Source organism: Felis catus, chromosome D3, assembly GCF_018350175.1.
Source record: "Felis catus isolate Fca126 chromosome D3, F.catus_Fca126_mat1.0, whole genome shotgun sequence".
NCBI lineage: Eukaryota > Metazoa > Chordata > Mammalia > Carnivora > Felidae > Felis > Felis catus.
The window spans coordinates 17119986-17140549 of record NC_058379.1 but is presented as its reverse complement, the minus strand read 5'-3'; the positions used below and the strand labels follow the sequence as shown (position 1 = coordinate 17140549).

General features: G+C 47.8%; 1 protein-coding gene and 1 long non-coding RNA gene across 4 annotated transcripts; one reads left to right on the top strand and one right to left on the bottom strand.

Moving 5' to 3' along the window:
- The first annotated feature begins 1944 nt into the window (after positions 1 to 1944).
- OASL (2'-5'-oligoadenylate synthetase like) lies at positions 1945 to 19956 on the top strand. 2 transcript variants are annotated; one of them, XM_045041254.1, is made up of 6 exons: positions 1945 to 2178; positions 5969 to 6251; positions 7406 to 7581; positions 14403 to 14644; positions 17750 to 17944; positions 18932 to 19097. In XM_045041254.1, exons 1-6 carry the CDS (start codon positions 1981 to 1983, stop codon positions 18951 to 18953), a joined length of 1116 nt encoding a protein of 371 aa, XP_044897189.1. In that variant the 5' UTR covers positions 1945 to 1980; the 3' UTR covers positions 18954 to 19097. The 2 variants fall into 2 exon arrangements, with proteins under 2 accessions (XP_044897189.1, XP_003994783.2); XM_003994734.5 differs by having other exon boundaries at positions 1950 to 2178; positions 17750 to 17897; positions 18932 to 19956.
- Positions 6735 to 17839, bottom strand: LOC109493244. Of its 2 annotated transcripts, XR_006587732.1 has the most exons (4): positions 17537 to 17839; positions 14765 to 14984; positions 8935 to 9035; positions 6735 to 7166 (listed from the first exon to the last, which is right to left on the bottom strand). It is a non-coding gene; the product is annotated as an uncharacterized LOC109493244 (long non-coding RNA). The 2 variants fall into 2 exon arrangements; XR_002147363.3 differs by lacking the exons at positions 6735 to 7166; positions 8935 to 9035 and having other exon boundaries at positions 14667 to 14984; positions 17537 to 17833.
- Positions 19957 to 20564: the final 608 nt, after the last annotated feature.

The following is a 20564-nucleotide window of genomic DNA, read 5'->3' as shown; positions in this document are numbered from 1 at the left end:
GTTAAGGATAATTCCATCCTTCGAGTTGTTAAACCCAAAGCTTCCAAGTGGTCCTTGAGTCCAGTCTTTGTCTCACATCATATTCTATCCATTAGCAAGACTTGTTTATATTCAAAATATACTCAGGGAAATGATGTCATGTCTAGGATTCACATTTAAATAACACAGGAGAGGGGCGCCTGGGCAGCTCAGACAGTTAAGCGTCCGACTTTAGCTCAGGTCAGAATCTCGAGGTTTCGGGAGTTGGAGCCCCGCATCCGACTCTGTGACCACAGCATGGAGCCTGCTTGGGATTCTCTCTCTCTCCCTCTCTCTGTGTCCCAACCCCATTCGCGCTGTCTCTGCCTCTCTCAGAATAAATAAATAAACTTAAAAAAAAAAAGTCAGACCATGTCACTCCTCTGCTTGAAACTCTCCAGTGGCTCCCCATTTCATTCAGAGTAAAAGTCAGGCCCAGTGGTCTTGAAGAGCCCATAGCATTTACTCCCCACCCTTTGCCACTTAAACCTCATCCCCTCCCACTCTCCCCCTTTGGTCATTCCCTTCCAGTCATGCTGTTATTCCTCAAACCCACCAGGCACATTGATACCACAGGACCTTTGCACCTGCTGCTCCTTCTGCCACGAATGAGCCTCTTCCCTCTAGCATATATGTGGCTCACTCTTCGCCTCCTTCGTGTCTTTGCTCAAATATCTCCTTTTCAGGCCTTTCCAACCACGTCATTTAAGACCGAACATCTAAACAGCCATACACGCACACACACCGGGTACCTCTTAACCTCTTGCTTTGCTCTGTTTTTCTCCTTAGCATTTCTCACCATCTTATTTACTATAAAATTTGACATAGTTATCCTATTTATTGTCTGTCCCCACCATCAGAATGCAAGCCCTCTGCAGGCAGGGATTTTTGTCTCTTCACTGCTGTATCCCCAGCACCTGCCTGGCACGTAGTAGCTAATCAATATTTGTTGAATAAACGAATGAATGGCCAAGATTCGACTCCTGCCCAACTGTCCAGGCCCATCCCTCTCCTCTCCCCCTCCCCCTTTACCTTCTGTGCCAACACATAGTTGACAGCTGAGTCCCTGGCACACACCGGGATCGTTCGGACTTTTACTTTGCTCTTGGAACGCCCTCTCCCTTCTGGCCGCGTCCCCGGTCTTTTAAGGCTCACACTGGACTCTCAGAGTCTCTTGTCCGGCTCCCCTACTGCTCTGGGAGCCCCTGGGACAGGAACTGCATCTCATTGTCTTTTTAACACGGCATCTGGCACCTAGCAGGCATTCAATCGGTGTTTAGTGACTGAATCATAATATTTGCATTTACCGGGAGCTTTCTGTGCTCAATGCTCAGTGCTTCATCTGCACAACCTCCTCGGGGGTGGGTTAGCATTATTTTTTACAGATGAATTATGCGAGGGTCACGGAAGTTAAGAGTGTGGCGGGCAGTCTATTCTGCCGGACTCTGGGGTTCCCCTGGCTCACCCTGACCGACCACCAACCGACCGTGAGCAAGTCCCTTGTCTTTCTGAGCCTCATTTTTGTGTGACAAGAGGGGGTGGCCGGGCCGATGGATGCCATCCCACTCTGACCTACTGGGAGAGTTGCCTCCTCTGGGGCCAAACCCAAGCCAATTTCAGTTTCCAAACGTCATGAAAGGGAAACTCTAGAAACTCTAAAAGCTGAGAATCGAAACCAACAGCAAAAAGGTGGACTGGAAGCCAAGCATTTTAAGGTGGCCCCAGATCTCCCAGCTTGGCTCGCTGTCCCTCAGTGTCCTCGCCGCGGCCAGGGGTCTCCAAGAAGAGGAACCCAGGTCAGCCCAGACACCCCTGGTTCCGTCTCCTCTCTGGTCCCTTTATCCCACAGGACGCTGGCAGTCAGCCGAGGGGGAGCCCCCTTAAAGAAGTGGGTGTGTGCAGGGAGCTGGGTAGGTGCGTGGCTATAAATCTGTGCCCCAGTGGTACTCTCCTCATTCAGAGATGGCGCTGACCCCAGAGCTCTATGACACCCCTGCCTCCCGGCTGGACTCCTTCGTGACTCAGTGGCTGCAGCCCAGCCGGGACTGGAAAGAAGAGGTCCTGGAGGCCGTGCGGACGGTGCAAAAATTCCTACGGGAAGAGCACTTTGAGGGGGAGCATGGGCTGGACCAGGAAGCGCGGGTGCTGAAGGTGGTCAAGGTGAGATTGGTCGCTCCCATCCACAGGCCAGGGCCCGGCAAAGGCAGCATGGGGGTCCTCGCGTCAGAGGATGCCTGGGGACGTCTTGCCTCGTTATCCTCAGCCCGCGCCGCTGACGCGTCAGGACACCCCAGCTAGCCGCGTGCACCCTGTAGTACGTACGTACGTACTGTCTGCCTTGAGCCGAACAAGGCTGATAAGGAAACGAGTGATTGTAGTTCACTAGCCCAAACCCTTAACACACCCTGTCTCTAATCCATGCACCCTGCGAGGTAGGCACTGTCCTTTGCCCATTTTACAGATGAGCACAATGGAGGCGTAAGGTTCCTAGTGACCAAATGCAATGCGAGGTCTCTGATTGGATCCAGGTGTGAAGTAGACCATCTGGAAAATAACAGTGTGGGGACAATTAAGGACATTTTAATACAGCCTGGATATTAGGTCATCTAAGGCAGCCATTGTTGACTTTATTAGGTGTTAACAGTTTGGCGGTTATGGGAGGAAATGTGCTCCCTAAAGTATTCAGGGAAAAAGTATCTGTAATCTGCTTTACAGTGTTTTTGATGATGCAAATGTGGCGAGAAGTGTAAACCTGTTGAATCTCACTGGCTGGATCTATGAGTGCTCGTTGTGTTCTCTTTCTATTCTTCTACGTTTTAAGTTTTAGATGAAAAAAGTTTTCTTAGATGAACATAAGGGAAGGGAAACAAAAATAATATAAAAACAGGGAGGGGGACAAAACAGAAGAGACTCATAAATATGGAGAACAAACGGACAGTTACTGGAGGGGTTGTTGCAAAGGGGGATGGGCTAAATGGGTAAAGGGCACTAAGGAATCTACTCCTGAAATCATTGTTGCACTATATGCTAACTAATTTGGATGTAAATTTAAAAAAAAAACTAAATGAAGCCTTCAAAAGAAAGAAAATAACCTTAAAAAAAAAAGAAGTTTTCTTTAACGGAAGCTCAGAGAGGCGAGGTGACTTACCCAAGGTCACACAGCTGGTGGTGGGGCTGGGATTTTTTTTTTTCAACGTTTATTTATTTTTGGGACAGGGAGAGACAGAGCATGAACAGGGGAGGGGCAGAGAGAGAGGGAGGCACAGAATCAGAAACAGGCTCCAGGCTCTGAGCCATCATCAGCCCAGAGCCCGACACGGGGCTCGAGCTCACGGACCGCGAGATCGTGACCTGGCTGAGTCAGACGCTTAACCGACTGCGCCACCCAGGCGCCCCGATGGGGCTGGGATTTGAACCAGGATCTATCTGATTCCACAGCCGGGGCTCCAGGCTGCCCTCACTGAGATGTCCCCCCAAGCCCTTTCTTCAATTGCTTCTTGACCTGGCTAGAGTCAAAATTCAAGAAGGTCAAAGCGAGAACGGCCCTGGAGAATCAGACAGTCTCAGCCACACCTTTGTTTAAAAATGAAGGAAACAGAAGCACAGAGAGTGTGATAGATGTCCCAAGTTCACCCAGAGAGCTAGTGGCAAAAGCAAGACTAGAATTAGGGCACCTGACTTCCAGCCCAGTGCTCTAGTTCTGTCTCCAGGGGCAGCCACCTCAGGGAAGGATTTAGAAATCTCAGGTCCCTAGCCCTTCCTTACACCCACCCCTAGCGCCTAGAGCCTGAAGCCGTATGATTTCCACAGACCTGGGTTTGACTCTCGGCATGTTTTCTTTACCAGCTGTGTGATCTTAACTCCTCTTCTCTCTCAAGCTTCTGTCTCCTCATCACCATTTCCTCCTTGTCCAGCAAAAGCTAAAAGCTAAAAGACTAGCACCTGGGGGCGCCTGGGTGGCTCAGTCGGTTAAGCATCCGACTTCAGCTCAGGCCATGATCTTACGGTTCATGGGTTCGAGCCCCGCGTTGGGTTCCGTGCTGACAGCTCAGAGCCTGGAGCCTGCTTCAGATTCTGTGTCTCCCCCTCTCTCTGCCCCTCCCCCACTCGTGCCCTGTCTCTCAAAAATAAACAAACCTTAAAAAAAAAATTAGCACCTGGTACATGCTCAAAAACAAAAGCGTTGTTATAAATTCTTGCTCTGAGTCAGGCAGAGCCTCCCAGCGTACCCCACCCCTAACAATCCAGAGAATGGAGTACATGAAATAGGGCAGGTCCGGAGACTATAGGATGCTACAAAGAGGATGAGTTTTGATGGCAGGAAGTGGTATTTACCCAGCCCTCAAACTCTGCCCGAAGACTGTAGCCCTTGCCTTCTCTCTGAAACCACAAAATAAAAGAGATAGCCCAAAAGCAATGGTCAATGAGAAATATTGCTTTATTCAGACTCTAAACCCTCTTCCCGCCCCCCCCCCCAACTCCCAAAAACCTGATTTACTGGGCTTGTCCTTGAACAAGTTGGGTATAAACAGATTCGGGCTGAAGCAAGTCATGAAGATTATTCTAGAATGTTCTTTCTTCTCTGCCTGGGTCTTACCACTGAAAACGGCAGGAAGCCTATAGCTTTCAGGGGGATGAGCCCTTCATTCACACACAGGGTTCCATCCCCAGCCCTGCCAAATGGGGCAGAAATGCTGGGTCTCAGTGAAGGAAGAGAATGCAAAAGGGCGGGGGGAGAAAAGATGGCAGTCTTCTCCTCAGAACCAGGGCCTGCCTCAGAGACTCGGGTCACAGGACAGAAAGGGAGAAGAACCACCCTTGTCTTCTGCCCCTTTATCTGACTGACTATGACTCCTGGCTCGGAGTCCAAGGCAAGTTGATTAATCCTCACTGCCTCAGTTTTCTTATCTGTGCACTGGGGATGATCATACCTGTACCCACCTCAATCAGCGGGTGTTAGGATTAAAAGATACCGTATGTGTAAAGGGCCTTCAGTGATATAGTGAGTGTTCACCCCGTGACAGCTGGATTATAATCAACCCTTGGTGACTCCACCCCCCAGAAGCGGTAGCCAACTTGAGGTCTGGGGCATCACTAGCAAATCTACCGCCCCACCTGAGGCTGGAGAGTTGTGGGGCTTTGTATAACAGAGGCAGGAGGGGCGGGAGAGCAGGTCTAGACTCTCAGAACATCGAATAGACCACTTCCAGCTTGTCCAGCTCAGGCCCCTTCCATCCAGATGGGGAAACAGAATCCCAGGCAGAGAAGGGATGATCTCAGTCCACTAGACAAAGAAGAGCATGAGAAATACATTGCTGACCTCCTGCATTCCGGCACGTGGTAAGCCCTTGCCATGCCTTATGTATCATCCCAGTGATACACTGAGTCTCCTCCCAGTGACTCAAGTGCCATTACACTTCTCATTTCACAGATGAGAAATGAGGGTTCACGATGATCACACAGCTGAGAAACAAGGGCAAGAATCGGGGTCAAAGTCAGGCTGCCCCATCCCGCAGGCTGCCCTACGGTTCTTATCCACCAGGCAACCCTGCGCCCCGCTTTTTCCTGTCATGAAATTACTCAGACACCCAGAAGGCTCAGAATGCGCTGGACAGAAGGCGCCACTAGGTTTCTTGGAGGAGGCGTCACTCCACAGGTTGAGAATACCCCGTCTCAGAAGCAATGCGTTGTCATTAATAAGAAGTGTGGGCTCTGGGGTCCGGCCGCCTGGGTTCAGACCCAGACCCTTCTTGTGCACTGTGTGACCCTGGGTGAGTGACTTAGTCTCTTGAAAGTCCAGTTTTCTCACCTGGAAAGAGGAGGACGGCGGTACCCCCCACCTGTACCTCTGGGCTGCGGTGGACGTTACGTGGGATAGTTCCTATAAGGAGCCTCAGGGACTGCCTGGCAGGGGCAGTGGCTCAGGGTGACGGGGCTCTGTGTTCCGCAGGTAGGCTCCTTTGGGAACGGCACGGTGCTCAGGAGAACCTCGGAGGTGGAACTGGTGGTGTTCCTGAGCTGTTTCCACAGCTTCCGGGAGGAGGCCAGGTACCACCAAGCCGTTCTGAGTCTGATGTGGAAAAAGCTGTGGTGTTGCCGGGACCTACTGGCCCTTGGGCTCGAGAACGTGGAAATAGTCCAAGGAGTCCCCGACGCCCTCGTCTTTACCATCCAGACCAGGAAGACCGCAGAGCTCGTCACTGTCACCGTCGTGCCGGCCTACAGGGCCCTGGGTAAGGGGAGGGGAAGTCGATCTGATTCACACACTTGCCCTCCCCGGGAGACCCGAGTTCCCTCACCTCCCACATGCAGACACCTGCATTCATCCATTCAACCCATGTTCTGAGCTGGGGGCGCAGCGACCACAGGGCCCAGGACTGGCCCAACGTGGGCCACTGTGTCACCCAACTCGGGAAACGCTTACCAAATAATCATGTGGATAAATATGTGATTGCAAGAGGAGACGAGACCCACAGAGGGGAATGTGTTAGAAGCATAATCTGGGGTGCTTCTGTAGCATTTATCACAGGTGTAGTGTTTGTGCTTTTCCAGAAGCAGACCCTGAGACAAGGGTTTGAGGACAAGCAGTCCCAGGAGATGCTGATAGGGAAGTACGGGAGAGGGACAGGGGAGGAAAGAAGCATCGTAAGGTCACCATTATGAACCACAGGGCTTTGTGCTCCTGGAGAACTCTAAGTCACCGTGTACAGTACCCGTCAACTGAATCCCAAGTGGGATGTTGGAGTTTATTCCCCGATTTCGCAGTCACCCTTGGCTGACGGCTGCTTCCCAGGACCATTAACTCCCCAGCACTTCTGGTTTGTCCTCAGGCAAAGAGTCCTTGATGTTTGAAGTAAACAGTATCAGCTACAACCTCAGATGATCATGTTTCCTCTTGTGCCAGCTCCTGTTAACTAGAGTGGTTGCCAGGAGTTGCTTTGTAGAGAAGGTGTCAGAAGTGGGATCCTACGTGAGCAAGAAAGAGAGTGCCCAGATGCATTAGTGATGCATGCCACAAAAGCACAGCGTTCAGCAGCACACTGCTTGAGGAGCCCAGCTTTCTTACCTGGAACTGGTTCTCTGCTTCTGGGGTCAGGAGTTTGGAATAAATCCCCGAGAAAGAAATCCAAAGCAGACATTAAGGAAACCTGGGGTATTGGGACGTGGAGAGAAGACCACAGTCTTCTGAGACCCGAGGAGTGGAAAGCCCACTTTTGGTTCTCCAGAAGTACAATCAAGCAAGGCAAACCTTGATTCCCTTAGACTGTGAGGTCTCAGGTTTCCCTGGAGAGACACTCCAATGCATGAGCAGGCTAGCTCCATAGACCTCTTATCAACCTGGGGCTTCCTAAATCCCCACTCTCTACCTCTGCCTCCTCCCACTCAGGGCCTTCTGTTTCCAACTCTCAGCCACCTCCTGAGGTCTATGTGAGTCTGATTGAGGCCCACGGTTACCCTGGAAACTTCTCCCCATCCTTCAGCGAGCTGCAGAGGAACTTTGTGAAACATCGGCCAACCAAGCTGAAAAGCCTCCTGCGGCTGGTAAAACACTGGTACCTGCAGGTGAGGGGGCTGCCAGGATGGGGGCAGAAGGGGTCGCTGGCAGAAGCGGGGAGGGGGGGTCGGGGGGGGAGGGCGGGGCTGATTTGTCATTCCAGGAAACTGGGGGAGGGGGAAGAAACTGCTAATCTTTTAAACTGTAAAAGTAAAGTGAAACAGTGGAGAAAGGTGGGAAAGGAGGAGGAGGAGAAAGAGGAACAGAGAAGGAAGGAGGAAAATAAGGAACACACAGTATTTCAGTAAACAAAGGTTTGTAACACCCCAGTTACGGTCTATGTTGGCTAATGTCAACTTCACTGAGTTCTGTGGACATTAGTTAATCTCAGCTGGTTAAGGACTAACCAGAGGAAAGTTTTGTTTAATTGCACCCACACCAATTTCCCCCCACAAATGGTCGGGTTCCTATCACAACCACTATTGACTAAATATATCCACTAATAGCTACTTTTTAGATTTCACACGTGATAGTTTGCAAGGCACCAAGGATATTCCAAAATATCCAAATGAACAAGTCGTCTAAAATTACAAAAGGAAAATTCGGAAACAAACTCAAAAATGAAAAAGGGCAGGGGGGGGAGCTGCTTTCTTATTTAAAGATTTTTTTTTCAACGTTTATTTATTTTTGAGACAGAGAGAGACAGAGCATGAACGGGGGAGGGGCAGAGAGAGAGGGAGACATAGAATCGGAAACAGGCTCCAGGCTCTGAGCCATCAGCCCAGAGCCTGACACGGGGCTCGAACTCACGGACCGCGAGATCGTGACCTGGCTGAAGTCGGGCGCTTAACCGACTGTGCCACCCAGGCGCCCCGAGCTGCTTTCTTATTTAAAAAAAATGGTAAGGAAAAAAATTTTAGTAAATAAATGGTCAGAAAGTCATATTTTAGAAAGATTTGTTCATTTTTAAAAAGGAAGTTTTTTTTTAAGAAAAAAGTATTTTTTTAAAAATCAAGGGGCTCCTGGGTGGCTCAGTTGGTTGAGCATCCGAGTTTGGCTCAGGACATGATCTCACAGTTCGTGGGTTCGAGGCCCGGGTCGGGCTCTGTACTGACACCTCAGAGCCTGAAGCCTGTTTCAGATTCTGTATCTCCCTCTCTCTCTCTGTCTCTCGCCCGCTCACACTGTGTGTGTGTGTGTGTGTGTGTGTGTGTGTGTGTGTCTGTCTGTCTCTCTCAAAAATAAATAAACATTAAGAACTTAAAAACTTTCCAAGGTTAGAGAGTTTGCAGTTACTTGGTGGAAAAATAGCCATTTTCTTACATGATTATCACATCAACCAAGGTTGTGATGTATCTTCACACACCAGCATCGCCAAAGCCAAGGATAAAATTGGTTTTGTTGGTGAGTCAATTACTTACAGGAAATGATGCAAGGTTTTGTGGACTTGAAGAATCTGAACCCGAAAGAATGATTCATTTGCTTGCTTTGTCTGTTTGCTTGAGCGCTGAATGTTTTCTTCCTGCGTAAGATATACACATTTTTTTTTGTAATATCCACAGGACAACATATCAGCTTTACTTCTACAATCCTCCCTTCTGTTTTTGTTCAAGCCTTCTCCCTTAAAACAGGGACTTGATCACGTGTGGTTTCTTAAAACAGTTTTTTGGTTCAGTGTTACTGATTTGATATCTTTGGTTCAACTAGTTTTGTTTAGCTGAGTGTTGCAAGATGTGTTGGTCAATATAGAAGGACATAAAGAGCTCATGCTATTTGGTAAACACAACTAGAGTCTCATTGTGGTTAAAAGATTGAAGTTTGTTTGTTTGTTTGTTTGGAGGCTTTGTAAAGTCCCAGGAGTTGTCATGTACTTTCATGGCTCAAAAGTATTTCATTCTTCTTTTCAGTCCATCAACTAGGGGGTCGGAAACCAGGGAGCACGCAACTTAGCTCCTCGGGGGTTTCATCTTTCTAATTGACTGTAAGGTTATCACCGATCTTAGAGACGTCTAAGTGTGTTCATGCTCGTAGCCTGTCCCCAAAGTGTTATTTTTGCCATCTATATAATGCTGGGCTTCTATCAGCCTTACAACAGTATCAGATCAGTTTCTGGCAGGGATTTTATAAGCATCATTTCCATGTGTGAAAAGGAGGGGGTTATTCTTGCTTTTTTTTGTTGGTTTTTTTTGTTTGTTTGTTTTTCTTTTACAGACAAAATGATGTTTGTTTCTTATATTTGGAAGTATTTAATTCAGTACAGTTCTGGGAACAAGATGGGACTTTTTCCAGTGTTTTAGTTGTGCTTTTCACACAAGGTTTTTTGTTCATTTGGGGTTTTTTTTTGTTTGTTTGTTTTTGTTTTTTGCCATTTTAAGTATACAGTTCAGCAGCATTAATTACATTGACAGTGCTGTGTAAACCTCACCACTGTCTGTTCCCAGATCATTTTCACCCTCACAGGCAGAAACTCTGCACCCAGTAAATAGTAACTCCCCATCCTCCTCCTCCCCAGGCATTGGCAACCACCATTCGACTTTCTGTCTCTGTGAATTGGCCTATTCTCTGGGTCCCTCATTTAAATGGAATCATACATTATCTGTCTTTCTGGTCTGTTTTATTTTGTCCTTGATTCTTTTGAGGGAGAGGAGGCAGAGAGAGAGAGGGGAGAGAGAGAGCATCTTAAGCAGGCTGCAGGCCCAGCACAGAGCCCAACGTGGGCTGGATCTCACCACCATGAGATCATGACCTGAGCCACCCAGGTGCCCCTGTCCTTGATTCTTTTTCTTAATTTTAATTTAATTTTATTTATTTGTGTGTGTGTGAGAGAGAGAGAGCTGGGGAGGGGGCTGAGAGAGAGAGAGAGAGAGAGAGAGAGAGAATCTTAAGCAGGCTCCATGCCCAGCACAGAGCCTGATGTGGGGCTCGATCCCATGACCCTGGGATCATGACCTGAGCCAAAATCAAGAGTTGGGCGCTCAACTACCTGAGCCACCCAGGCACCCCTGTCTTTGATTCTTAATAGTGGAATTTTCACACCTAATGAAATGAGATTTCTTGCATGAAAACAATTTTATTTATAAACTTGATTTATTATTGGTTATCGGTTGATTGACACATTGCCTTATCTAAACCTATCCTCGTAGGAAGAAGGATAAATTTGTATTGAACTTATGTAAATGCTACGTATTCATGAAAAAGAAGTTAATAAAATCACTCTGTAAATGTTTAACCATCATTCTGAATGGTTTTGTAAACAAGGCCAATTTATATATGCTATGCTTTTACAGCATCATTATCTTTGTTCTTCTGAGGATTTGTTAGATTATGATCGATGGTAGGAATTTTTATAGGCATTTTTTATCCTGAGGTGTTGGAATAATATGTCATTTAAAGAACGTTTAAACTTAGCTTGCCCAAGTATAGCCATAGATTGGGGATAGAAATTAGATTAAGAAGAAAGAATGGGTCTTTTTTTTTTTTTTTTGTCACATATCCATCAAAAATAGAACATTAATCTGGCTAATTAATTCTCATTTTGTTGATCTTTGGTTAAGCAATCTGCTTTTATGAAGTCATCCGCTTCTGGGATAAAAGAATCTGGTGAACTTCTGCCTCAGTCTCCTTTTGGGAATATGAATTTATTCCCAATTATGCTCCATAAATTTCCAATCTCTGAGTGGGAAGAAAGAAATCTACCTCCCAATAGATTATATTGTAATCAGATCATTCTTTTGTAAAATGTTTTCTTCTTTTATATACAAAAACAAAAAGAACTACCACTTTCGGTTTTACTACTTTAATTATGGTCAAAAATAAACACAGGGTGAAATCCAGCCATCAGTCAGCTCCTCATCTCATAGGGCTGTTTTCCACGAGTCACGTATACATGTGCACACATGCACACATATTCACACATGCAGACAACTTTTTGAGTAATTTAAAAACTCATAAGACAACAACAGTGAGCCTCCTGGGAGATCCCAGAATCCTCAAGAAAAAAAACAGACCAAAAGAGAAACAGAGAAAGACGCAAAATACGAGCAAAGTCCCATCAACTGCCACCCAGCAGAGAATAAAGTCCTATCATCTGTCTCCCCATAGAGACCAAATGGTCAAACCATAAAACTAGATGCACAGGTCATTGTCACCAAAAGGGACATAAACGGCCCTGTACAAATAAGTAAGAACACGAACCAGAATCGGATTTGGCCAAGAATCAGACTTAATTAGGATCAGACGTACAAACAGTCGGATTGGGGAAGGTGGAAAGAAACATCAGCAAGGGTAAAGCTGTTGCCACACAAGGTCCACCCTGGGAGCTGGAAGAGGGGCGTGTCCAAATGTCAAAGCCCATGGGGTACATTTCTCAGGCAACACAGTTCAGGTCGTTTGGGAAATCAGTCCTCCTGGACAGTCTCAGTGAGACAGACCTCCTGCTGCAAAAAGAAACTAACAGACAAAAGTCACTTATTAAATGAGAACTTGCAGGCTAGTTTGCCAGGGAATCAGACTGCAGAAGAAAAGGCTTAAGCCAGTGGAAAATATAATGGGTGTTTAAAGAAACAACAATTATCAAGACTAGGTTTAGAGTTTGTCTGGTCATGGAAAAATGGCAATTTTCTCACATTTATCATATCTAGAAAGGTCATGACATATCTCAGACGGCTCCATTGCAAGAGTCAGAAACATTCTGAACATGGAGAAAGCAAAGTATCTCTGAAGATCAGCCCTGGAAGGGAACACAGATGTTTTCTTCTGGGTTTTTTTGTTTTGTTTTGTTTTGTTTTGTTGTTTTTCTTTGTACCATTAAATAGTCTGTTGAAGCTCCTAAGAGAATGAAGGGGCTCATGTTCCCTAAGGCTTACATCTTACGATTACAGGCATTCTGCATTATATTTATCATCTAAATTTTAAGAATCCCACTAGTAGGGGCACCTGGATGAATCAGGTGATTAAGCATCAGACTCCAGCTCAGGCCATGATCTCTCGGTCCATGGGCTTGAGCCCCGCGTCCAGCTCTGCTCTGTCAATGTGGAGCCTGCTTGGGATTCTCCCTCTCCCTCTTTCTCTGCCCCTCCCCAGCTCTCTCTCTCTCAAAATAAATAAATAAATAAATAAATAAGCTTTTAAAAAAAGAATCCCACTAGTAAAATCTCCCTAATACTGGAGAAAATAAATTGTATTGCTATGAGTTTGAATTCTTAACAAAATTACATTAGTCTTGAGTTTTAAGTGTGAATTCAAAAAATGTTATGAAAACAAATTCATTAATTTGTAAATAAATTTTAATTCAATGAAAAAATGCTTCTAAAAGTTGAGAATAAAGTTGTTATCCTTTAGATGACCTGTTTTTATTTGTTTCAAGGTCGAAGTAGGGTTTTTCCCCCCTTTGACTATGGGGTGTTAGTGGCCACAGGGCAAGATGTCAATTTCACATCCACGAACCAAATAGCTGGATGTTTGACAGAAATTTTCATTTTCTAACTGAATACTAGAAAAACTGTTTAGACAAGAAGTGACTGGTATGCTTCCTTTTTAAGAAAAGATGCTTTTCTTTAAGATGCTTAAGTTAAGATGCTTTCTTTTGCAAGTAAGAGAAAAACCAACGCAGACTGACTCAAACACCAAGAAGAATTATCAGCTCATGTGTGAAAACCCGTAACAGTGGGGATGGGGTTTCAGGCACTGTTGGGGGGGGGGGTGGTCTCCAGGTCTGTTTTCTCTAGAATTGCCTCAAGTTCTCTCTCTCTCTCTCTCTCTCTCTCTCTCTCTCTCTCTCTCTCTCTCCCCCAACTCAGATTTCAGGCTGATTTAACCTCAGGATGGCAAAATGGCCACAGCTATTTCTGCCCTCACATCCACACATGGGAGAAGATTTCTGTCCTTTCAGCCCCCCTGGGCTTCACTCGCATTGCCAGCTCACATCACAAGCTTCTCTTGAACCAATCACTCAGCAAGGGGAATAGGTTTCTGCTGATGACCCTGTCCAGTCAGGACCCACCCTGGAGTTGAGGGGGATGCTAATCCCATCCTCCAACCAGCATCGCCGCTATACAATGGAGAAGAAAGAGATGCCTGCTAGAGCATTCTGCGTTCCCCACAGAATCTCAGCTATTGACAAATTCTATAGATACCTCCCACCCCTCCCTTTTTTTTTCTATCAGCTAAGAAGACTTTTCTTTGAAGGAAAACTTTCAGAAGCCCAGTACACTAAGACAGATAGAAATTGAGCTGCTTAGGCTGGGATCTAGTAGCAGAGTCCCACCCCTCACTCCGTGGGACATCTCTCTGTAAGTCCACACCAGGGGTTATGTCAAGCCTAGTTTGAGGGATGCAACTCTTGATCTCGGGGTTGTGGGTTCAAGCCCCACGTGTAGGGTGTAGAGATTGCATAAAAATAAAATCTTCTAAGGGCTGCCTGGGTGGCTCAGTTCGTTAAAGTGACTTGATTTAGTCTCAGGTCATGATCTCAGGGTTCGCGAGCCCCACATCAGGCTCAGGGCTGACAGCACAAAGCCTGCTTGGGATTCTGTGTGTGTGTGTGTGTGTGTGTGTGTGTGTGTGTGTGTCTTTCTCTTTCTCTCTCTCTCTGCCCCTCCCCCTGCTCTCTCTGTCTCTGTCTTTGAAAATAAATATTTTAAAAATTCTTTAAATGAAACCTTAAAAAAAAAGCATACTTTGAAACCCACTGGGCCAACTGAACGAGCCCCTTAAGTCTAAAACCAGGAAAATCATGTAGGGCCCGAAAGGGAAAGTGACTGGCCAGGATCACACAGCCGGTAGGTGGCAGAGCTGACACAGGAAGTTGGGTTTTCCAGTTTGTGGTCCGTCCAGAGCGGATCCTGACACACAACCTTGGGGTCTCTCTCTCCCGGGTCTCTTTCTACAGTACGTGAAAGCCAAGTGCCCAAGGGCGGCGCTGCCCCCTGTCTATGCCCTTGAGCTGCTGACTATCTACGCCTGGGAAGTAGGTGCCCAGGAGGACGAGAGCTTCAGGCTGGACGAGGGCTTTGCCACTGTCATGGAGCTGCTCCAGGAGTATGAGTTCCTCTGCATCTACTGGACCAAGTACTACACATTCCAGAACCCACTCATCAAGGGCTTTGTCAGAAAACAGTTCAAAAGAGACAGGTACTGGGCCCCTGCTTGCTCGCCACATCCCACGGAGACCGGAGAGAGAAGGGAGGCAAAAGCGGTGTCGCACTGATTGGCTGGGCTTTATCAAGTAGTAAAAGTGAACCGGAATCTCACAGTGACTCGGGGCACACCTCCAGGTGGCCGTCTTTCGGAGTACCAACTGGGGCGGCCGGAGTGATGGCAGAACAGGCGTTTAGAAAGTTTCTTCCCCTCTTGGACCGAGTTTTAGTTGAAAGGGGTCCCGCCAAAATTGTAATCCACGGAGGCATTGTGCTTCCAGAAAAATCTCAAGGAGAAGGATTGCAAGCAACAGTGGTGGCCGGTGGATGGGGATCTAAAGGAAAGGATGGAGAGATTCAACCAGTCAATGTGAAAGGTGGAGATAAAGTTCTTCTTCCAGAATATGGAGGCACCAAAGTAGTTCTAGATGACAAGGATTCTTTCTTTAAAAAAAAAAAAAAAACATTAAAAAATTTTTTTAATGTTTATTTATGTTTGAGAGACAGAGGGAGAGTGTGAGCGGGTGAGGGGCAGAGAGAGGGAGACACAGAATCTGAAGCAGGCTCCAGGCTCCGAGCTGTCAGCACAGAGCCCGACGTGGGGCTCGAACTCACGAACTGTGAGATCATGACCTGAGCGAAGTCGGATGCTTAACCAACTGAGCCACCCAGGCGCCCCTAAAAAATTTTTTTAATGTTCATTTATTTTGGAGAGAGCGAGAGAGAGACAGAGCATGAGCGAGAGAGGGGCAGAGAGGGAGGGAGATACAGAATCCGAAGCTGGCTCCAGGCTCTGAGCTGTCTGCACAGAGCCGGATGTGGGGCTTGAACTCATGAACTGTGAGATCATGACCTGAGCCGAAGTGGGATGCTCAACCCACTGAGCCACCCAGGTGCCTCGTCAAGGATTATCTCTTATTTAGAGATGGTGGCATCTCTTATTTAGAGATGGATTATCTCTTATTTAGAGACGGAAAGTATGTAGACTGAAACAAATCATTATTGAAATGGCGTGAAGTGAAGCTGCCTGTTCCAGTGAAGTTGCGAAATCTTTCATCGTGTAAATAATTTTCATGTCTCTCTTTTATAATAAATTAATGGTATCCAAACTAAAAAAAAAAAAAAAAAAAGTTGGCCACCTTTCAAACTCGCAGGAGGCCGGAGGGGTTGAGGGGCGTTTCCCTGTCCCTCAAGGAACCTTGCCCTGCTTTCCTCTCTGGCTTCCAAAAGCCCATTTCGGTGCGTTTTAGCGACAGCATGGAAAAATGGAAAGAATCACGGAGAGCCAGGTGTCATCCCAGTCCTGCCTTTTTGTCTCACCTCTGTGAGCCTCAGCTCCTCATCTGGAAAACAGGAGAAACTGGCACCCACTGTGCAGGCTGTTGTAAGGGTCAGAGTCTGAGGGGTCTACGGGGTGCAGTCTATGGTAGATGCCGGGGAAACGTTCATTATTGTAGCTCACACCGTTGGAGCACATGTAGCTCTAGGAAAAGCACCAGCGCCCGCCCCCAAGCCCTGGGCCATCAGCCATTTCAGCGAAGGCTGGCTCAACCTGAAGCGTCAGCACTTGGGTCCCTTTGCCTAAGGGTTTTCAGCCTCCCCTAATGACAGGTGGAAGCTGGGGGATAAATACCCCAGCTCCCTCCTGTCTCAGATGGGAGGACTCTGTCTGGATCTCGTGTGCTACGCTGTTTCCCAGAGGCCCTGCGGTGGAACTGACCGCCGGTGGCCCACATATCCTTCCAAATAAACCCCTAGCACTCAGATCCTGCTCTTGGCACCTACTTCTGGGGACACCCAGCTGAAACAAGTCTTTACATTAGCTCTAGGTAGCTGCAAGCAATATTTATTGTTCCCTTATATGAGTATTGGGTCTTTTTATTTCTTTACAAGGAAGAAAACCCCAATCTCCTGACGAGAAGGGGATTTTTATTACAAGGATGCCCAGGAATGTGAGGTTGGAAAACCACTGGCACGCAAGGCAAACCTGCAGACACCCTCTTTCTCTGTCTCTCTCGTGGTCCCCAGGCCCTCTTTCTTCCCATGACCTCTGCTGCTCTCCCCACACCTGCCCTGTTCCTCTCTTACTTCCGTTTGATGAAGAGCCTGCATCATCCCTGGTCCAATCCCCAGAGGGAACTAGTCTACCCATTGGGCACAGGCGCTATGTGTCAGGTCACCTGGTGGGTCACTTTGGGTCAGGTGATCTCACCCTCTAGGACAGCCTGGCACCTCCCCCTTTTTCAGGCAGGATTATTGCAGGGATGCAGGGATGTTGCATTCTGTCACGGATAAAGTCACAGCTCCCTTCTACGCCCAAAGCTCCTGGAGTATAAGGGCCAGGTCTTAATCATGGGCTTGGCATCCAACACGTATGGCCACCCCACACCACTTAAGGAAGCGATTAGACCTCCTTCAAGCCAATATTCTTTAAAAATTCATTCACCATTTATACAGAAGAGAGACGTTTGGTGGCAGCCTAACCCCTGCTCTACTGAGGCAGAGCCCATGGGTGAGAACACCCATTTGCTGGCTGTGAGAACTCACAGAAAGAAGGCTGTGCCTCAGTTCCCTCCTCTGTGAAATGGGGACAACAGCAACAACAGCAACAACAATAGTCGCTGCCTTTCAGAATTGTTAGAAGGATTAAAATAGGTGAATTCACACAGGGTTTGGCCCAGCGCCCCAATAAATATCAGTAGTTGGTGGTGGTGGTGGTGTTTCTATCATCCAAAGCACTTCAGCAGCCCTAGCCTTCCACTTACCTATGGAGCCTCAGCAAAACAAAAGCTCTGCCCACCTGCCTAAGCGGGTACCTGTTATCGCTACCCATGCCCTTGGGGCATCTCAACACTCCACACACCCCCCCCAAACACCTTGCACGCACCTCTCCCCAAAAGGAACTCTTGGAAATATAATCATCCCCACTCGCTTCTTCTCCACCAATGTTCTTGGGTCCTCTCGGCCTGACAGCCCTCCCAGGGCTCCAGACACAGCACGTGCTCAGTGGCTGGAACAGATGATCGCTTGAGCAGGATTCTTTCTAGTTTGCTGGCCTCCAGACGGGAGAGAGTCTGGGAACCCTCTCCCTGTGTTGCAGGCCTGTCATCCTGGATCCAGCTGACCCCACCCACAACGTGGCAGAAGGGTACAGATGGGACATCGTCGCTCAGAGGGCCTCCCAGTGCCTGAAACAGAACTGTTGCTATGACGACAAGGAGAATCCAGTCTCCAGCTGGACCGTGAAGGTAATGGCTCCTCTCGGGGTTGTCAAGGGCTTGAAGCTTGGAAGCGGGTAACTGCGTAGCATATACTTACTTCTGTGTCGATGGAGTCAAGAAGTTGGAAGCCTGGCTGGGGCACCCACCAGCTCTGTGAACTCGGGGACATTTTTTCAACCCTCTGAGCCTCAGCCTTCCTTACAAACTCGTGTTCTCCTTGTCTTTCTCTTTCCCACAACCCCCTGGAGAATCAGTCATGCTCGCGAGCATTCTTTGCATGAGCTGAGCCCAGGCGAGTCAATTCAACAGCTCTCTTGTGCCAGCATTTGGGGTTGCTGTGGGGAGGGGCAATGGAACAACAGTAGTGCAGAAATAAGACTTAGCCCCTACCCTCAAGGGATGAAGAAACTGAGGCTCAGGCAGGTTCAGTTAATTAACCAAGATCACACTGCAAAGGGGCAGCAGAGCCAGAATTTGCACCCAGGTCTTTGTGGGGCCCACCAGCCAACTGAGGCCCACAGATAGACTGAAAATATATGCCTGTGGGCTTTTCCTGAATCTAAAAACCGTTGTGCAAAGACTTTGATCTTGTAAAATCAGAAGACTTGGGGATTCCGGGCTTATGTTCCTTCTCGAAAAGATCAGCTGGTGTCCAACCCTCCCCAGCACCTTCCAGGTGGTGTTCTTCAGCCAGCAGGGACTCCCAGGCCCTCGAGCGTGGCCGCTGATGGTGGTTCAGAACAGACTTTGAAATCTGACCAACCTTGGGTCAAATACCCACGGTGTTCCTCACCACCTTTGTGATGGTCAGTAAGTTATTTAACCACGCTCGACCACAATTTCCTCATCTGTACAATGGGATAATAGGAACCAAGGTCGTAGGGCTGCTGTGACAATAAAATGCATTCAGAAGAGTGTGACAGGTGCCCAGCCCAGGGCCTGGAAGGTGGTTGGCACAACCCAAATGTTTACTGCTGTTGGAAACACGAGGATGGGTAAAGGGAAATTTTGCATGTCAGAGGAGGGTGGAATTAACCCTCTCCCTCTTCTCTCCCTTCCAGCGGGCACGAGACATCCAAGTGACCGTGGAACAGTGGGGTTACTCAGATCTGATCCTCAGGGTGAACCCTTATGAACCCATAAAGAAGGTTAAAGAGAAGATCTGGCAGAGCCGGGGCTGTGTGGGCCTACAGCATCTGTCCTTCCAGGAGCCTGGTGGCAAGCGACAGCCCCTCAATAGCCGGTGCTCCTTGGCCTATTACGGAGTCTTCTCCAACATCCGCATCTGTCTGGTGGAGACCATCTCCCCCGAGATCCAGGTCTTTGTGAATCATCCCAATGGTGGGAGCCACGCCTACGCCATTGACCCCAAAAGCTTCATCCTGGGCCTGAAGCAGCAGATTGAAGACAAGCAGGGGCTGCCCACAAGTCAGCAGCAGCTGGAGTTCCAAGGCCAAGTCCTGCAGGATTGGGTGTCTTTGTGGAGCTATGGTATCCGGGATAGTGATACCCTCATCCTCTCCGAGAAGAGAGCTGGAAAGTTTCCTTTTCTGCCCAACTAATCCAGGACTCAGCATATCAACCACTTCCTCCAGCTCTCGCCTGGGGGAGGTCCCATGTCTTCACCAGCTTTGTAAATAGTGAGCATAGCCCCGCCAGGAGGGATGTGGGACACTTGCTATACGATGGACAATGGCCAGACCATACATGACAATAGAATTCTGACCCACAGCCTCTGCAGTCCCCTAGGCCAGGAAGCCAAACTATCACCTCTGCAGCAAGCACCCCCAAATCATCAGGACTTGGTTGATCACTGCCAGCTTCCCTAATTCGACCTCACTTCCAACTTAGAACCAACCAGAAAAATCCAGATAGGCTCCCTAACCAATCACAGAGGAGGCCCTGCTTCTAATTGGCTGCCTACTGCTTCTCCATGCCAACAGCTTCAATCAGAGTATACCTGAAGCCTTCCCTTTGTTTCCACTATAAAGCTTTCCCTGTCTTGGAATCTCTGCCAGTTTACGAGGGATGCTGGCTGACTCCCTTGCAATAGCAAGTTGGAAATAAATAACCCTTGTTTATTCTCCTTTGGGTGGTCGTCATCTCTTTCTACGGGTGCTGATGCCGTCCTGGTGGTTCTTGCTTACTCATTGGAGCCTCCTAACTCTGGGAGGCGAGGACTGCAGGGAAACTGAGACAGACAGAGACAAAGCCCAGGACAGCGAGGACGGTGAAGTGTAAAACGATCCCTTCAACTCCTGATGCACACACACAAACAGTACATAGTGGTCCAAGGACTTGAGGAAAAGAACAGTGTCTTTACCATCAGAGGATATCATGTGATCAGGTTTCCTCCCATCAACCAGTAAAAAGTTTCCTTTTTACTCCTCCCCTTTGCCCTGGTTTCTGATGAACTACTCCCTTACTATAGAATATAAAATGTACTTTATAATTGGTTCTCAGCAGCCTCTGGGCAATTTACCAATAGTAACCTATTCCCCGCCCTCTTTTGCCTTAAGGGACCAACAACTGCCTCCTTTCCATAGGGTAGACAGGCTAGTCCACCCCCGGCTTTTATTCTTGATAGTGCCCCCAGTACCCACGTTGTAATGGGAAAATTCTTGTTTAAAAAAGAAAAAAGGAATTAATAAGTCACCGTCCTCTCTTTCATAATAGAAAAGCCCAAGGCCAAAG

Bases quoted from the DNA above. Each gene is read 5' to 3' on its own strand.
- OASL (XM_003994734.5), top strand. From the start codon at position 1,981: ATGGCGCTGACCCCAGAGCTCTATGACACCCCTGCCTCCCGGCTGGAC. The intron at 7,582-14,402 runs GTGAGGGGGCTG...CTCTTTCTACAG, and splicing joins TAAAACACTGGTACCTGCAG to TACGTGAAAGCCAAGTGCCC. The intron at 17,898-18,931 runs GTAATGGCTCCT...TCTCCCTTCCAG, and splicing joins TCTCCAGCTGGACCGTGAAG to CGGGCACGAGACATCCAAGT.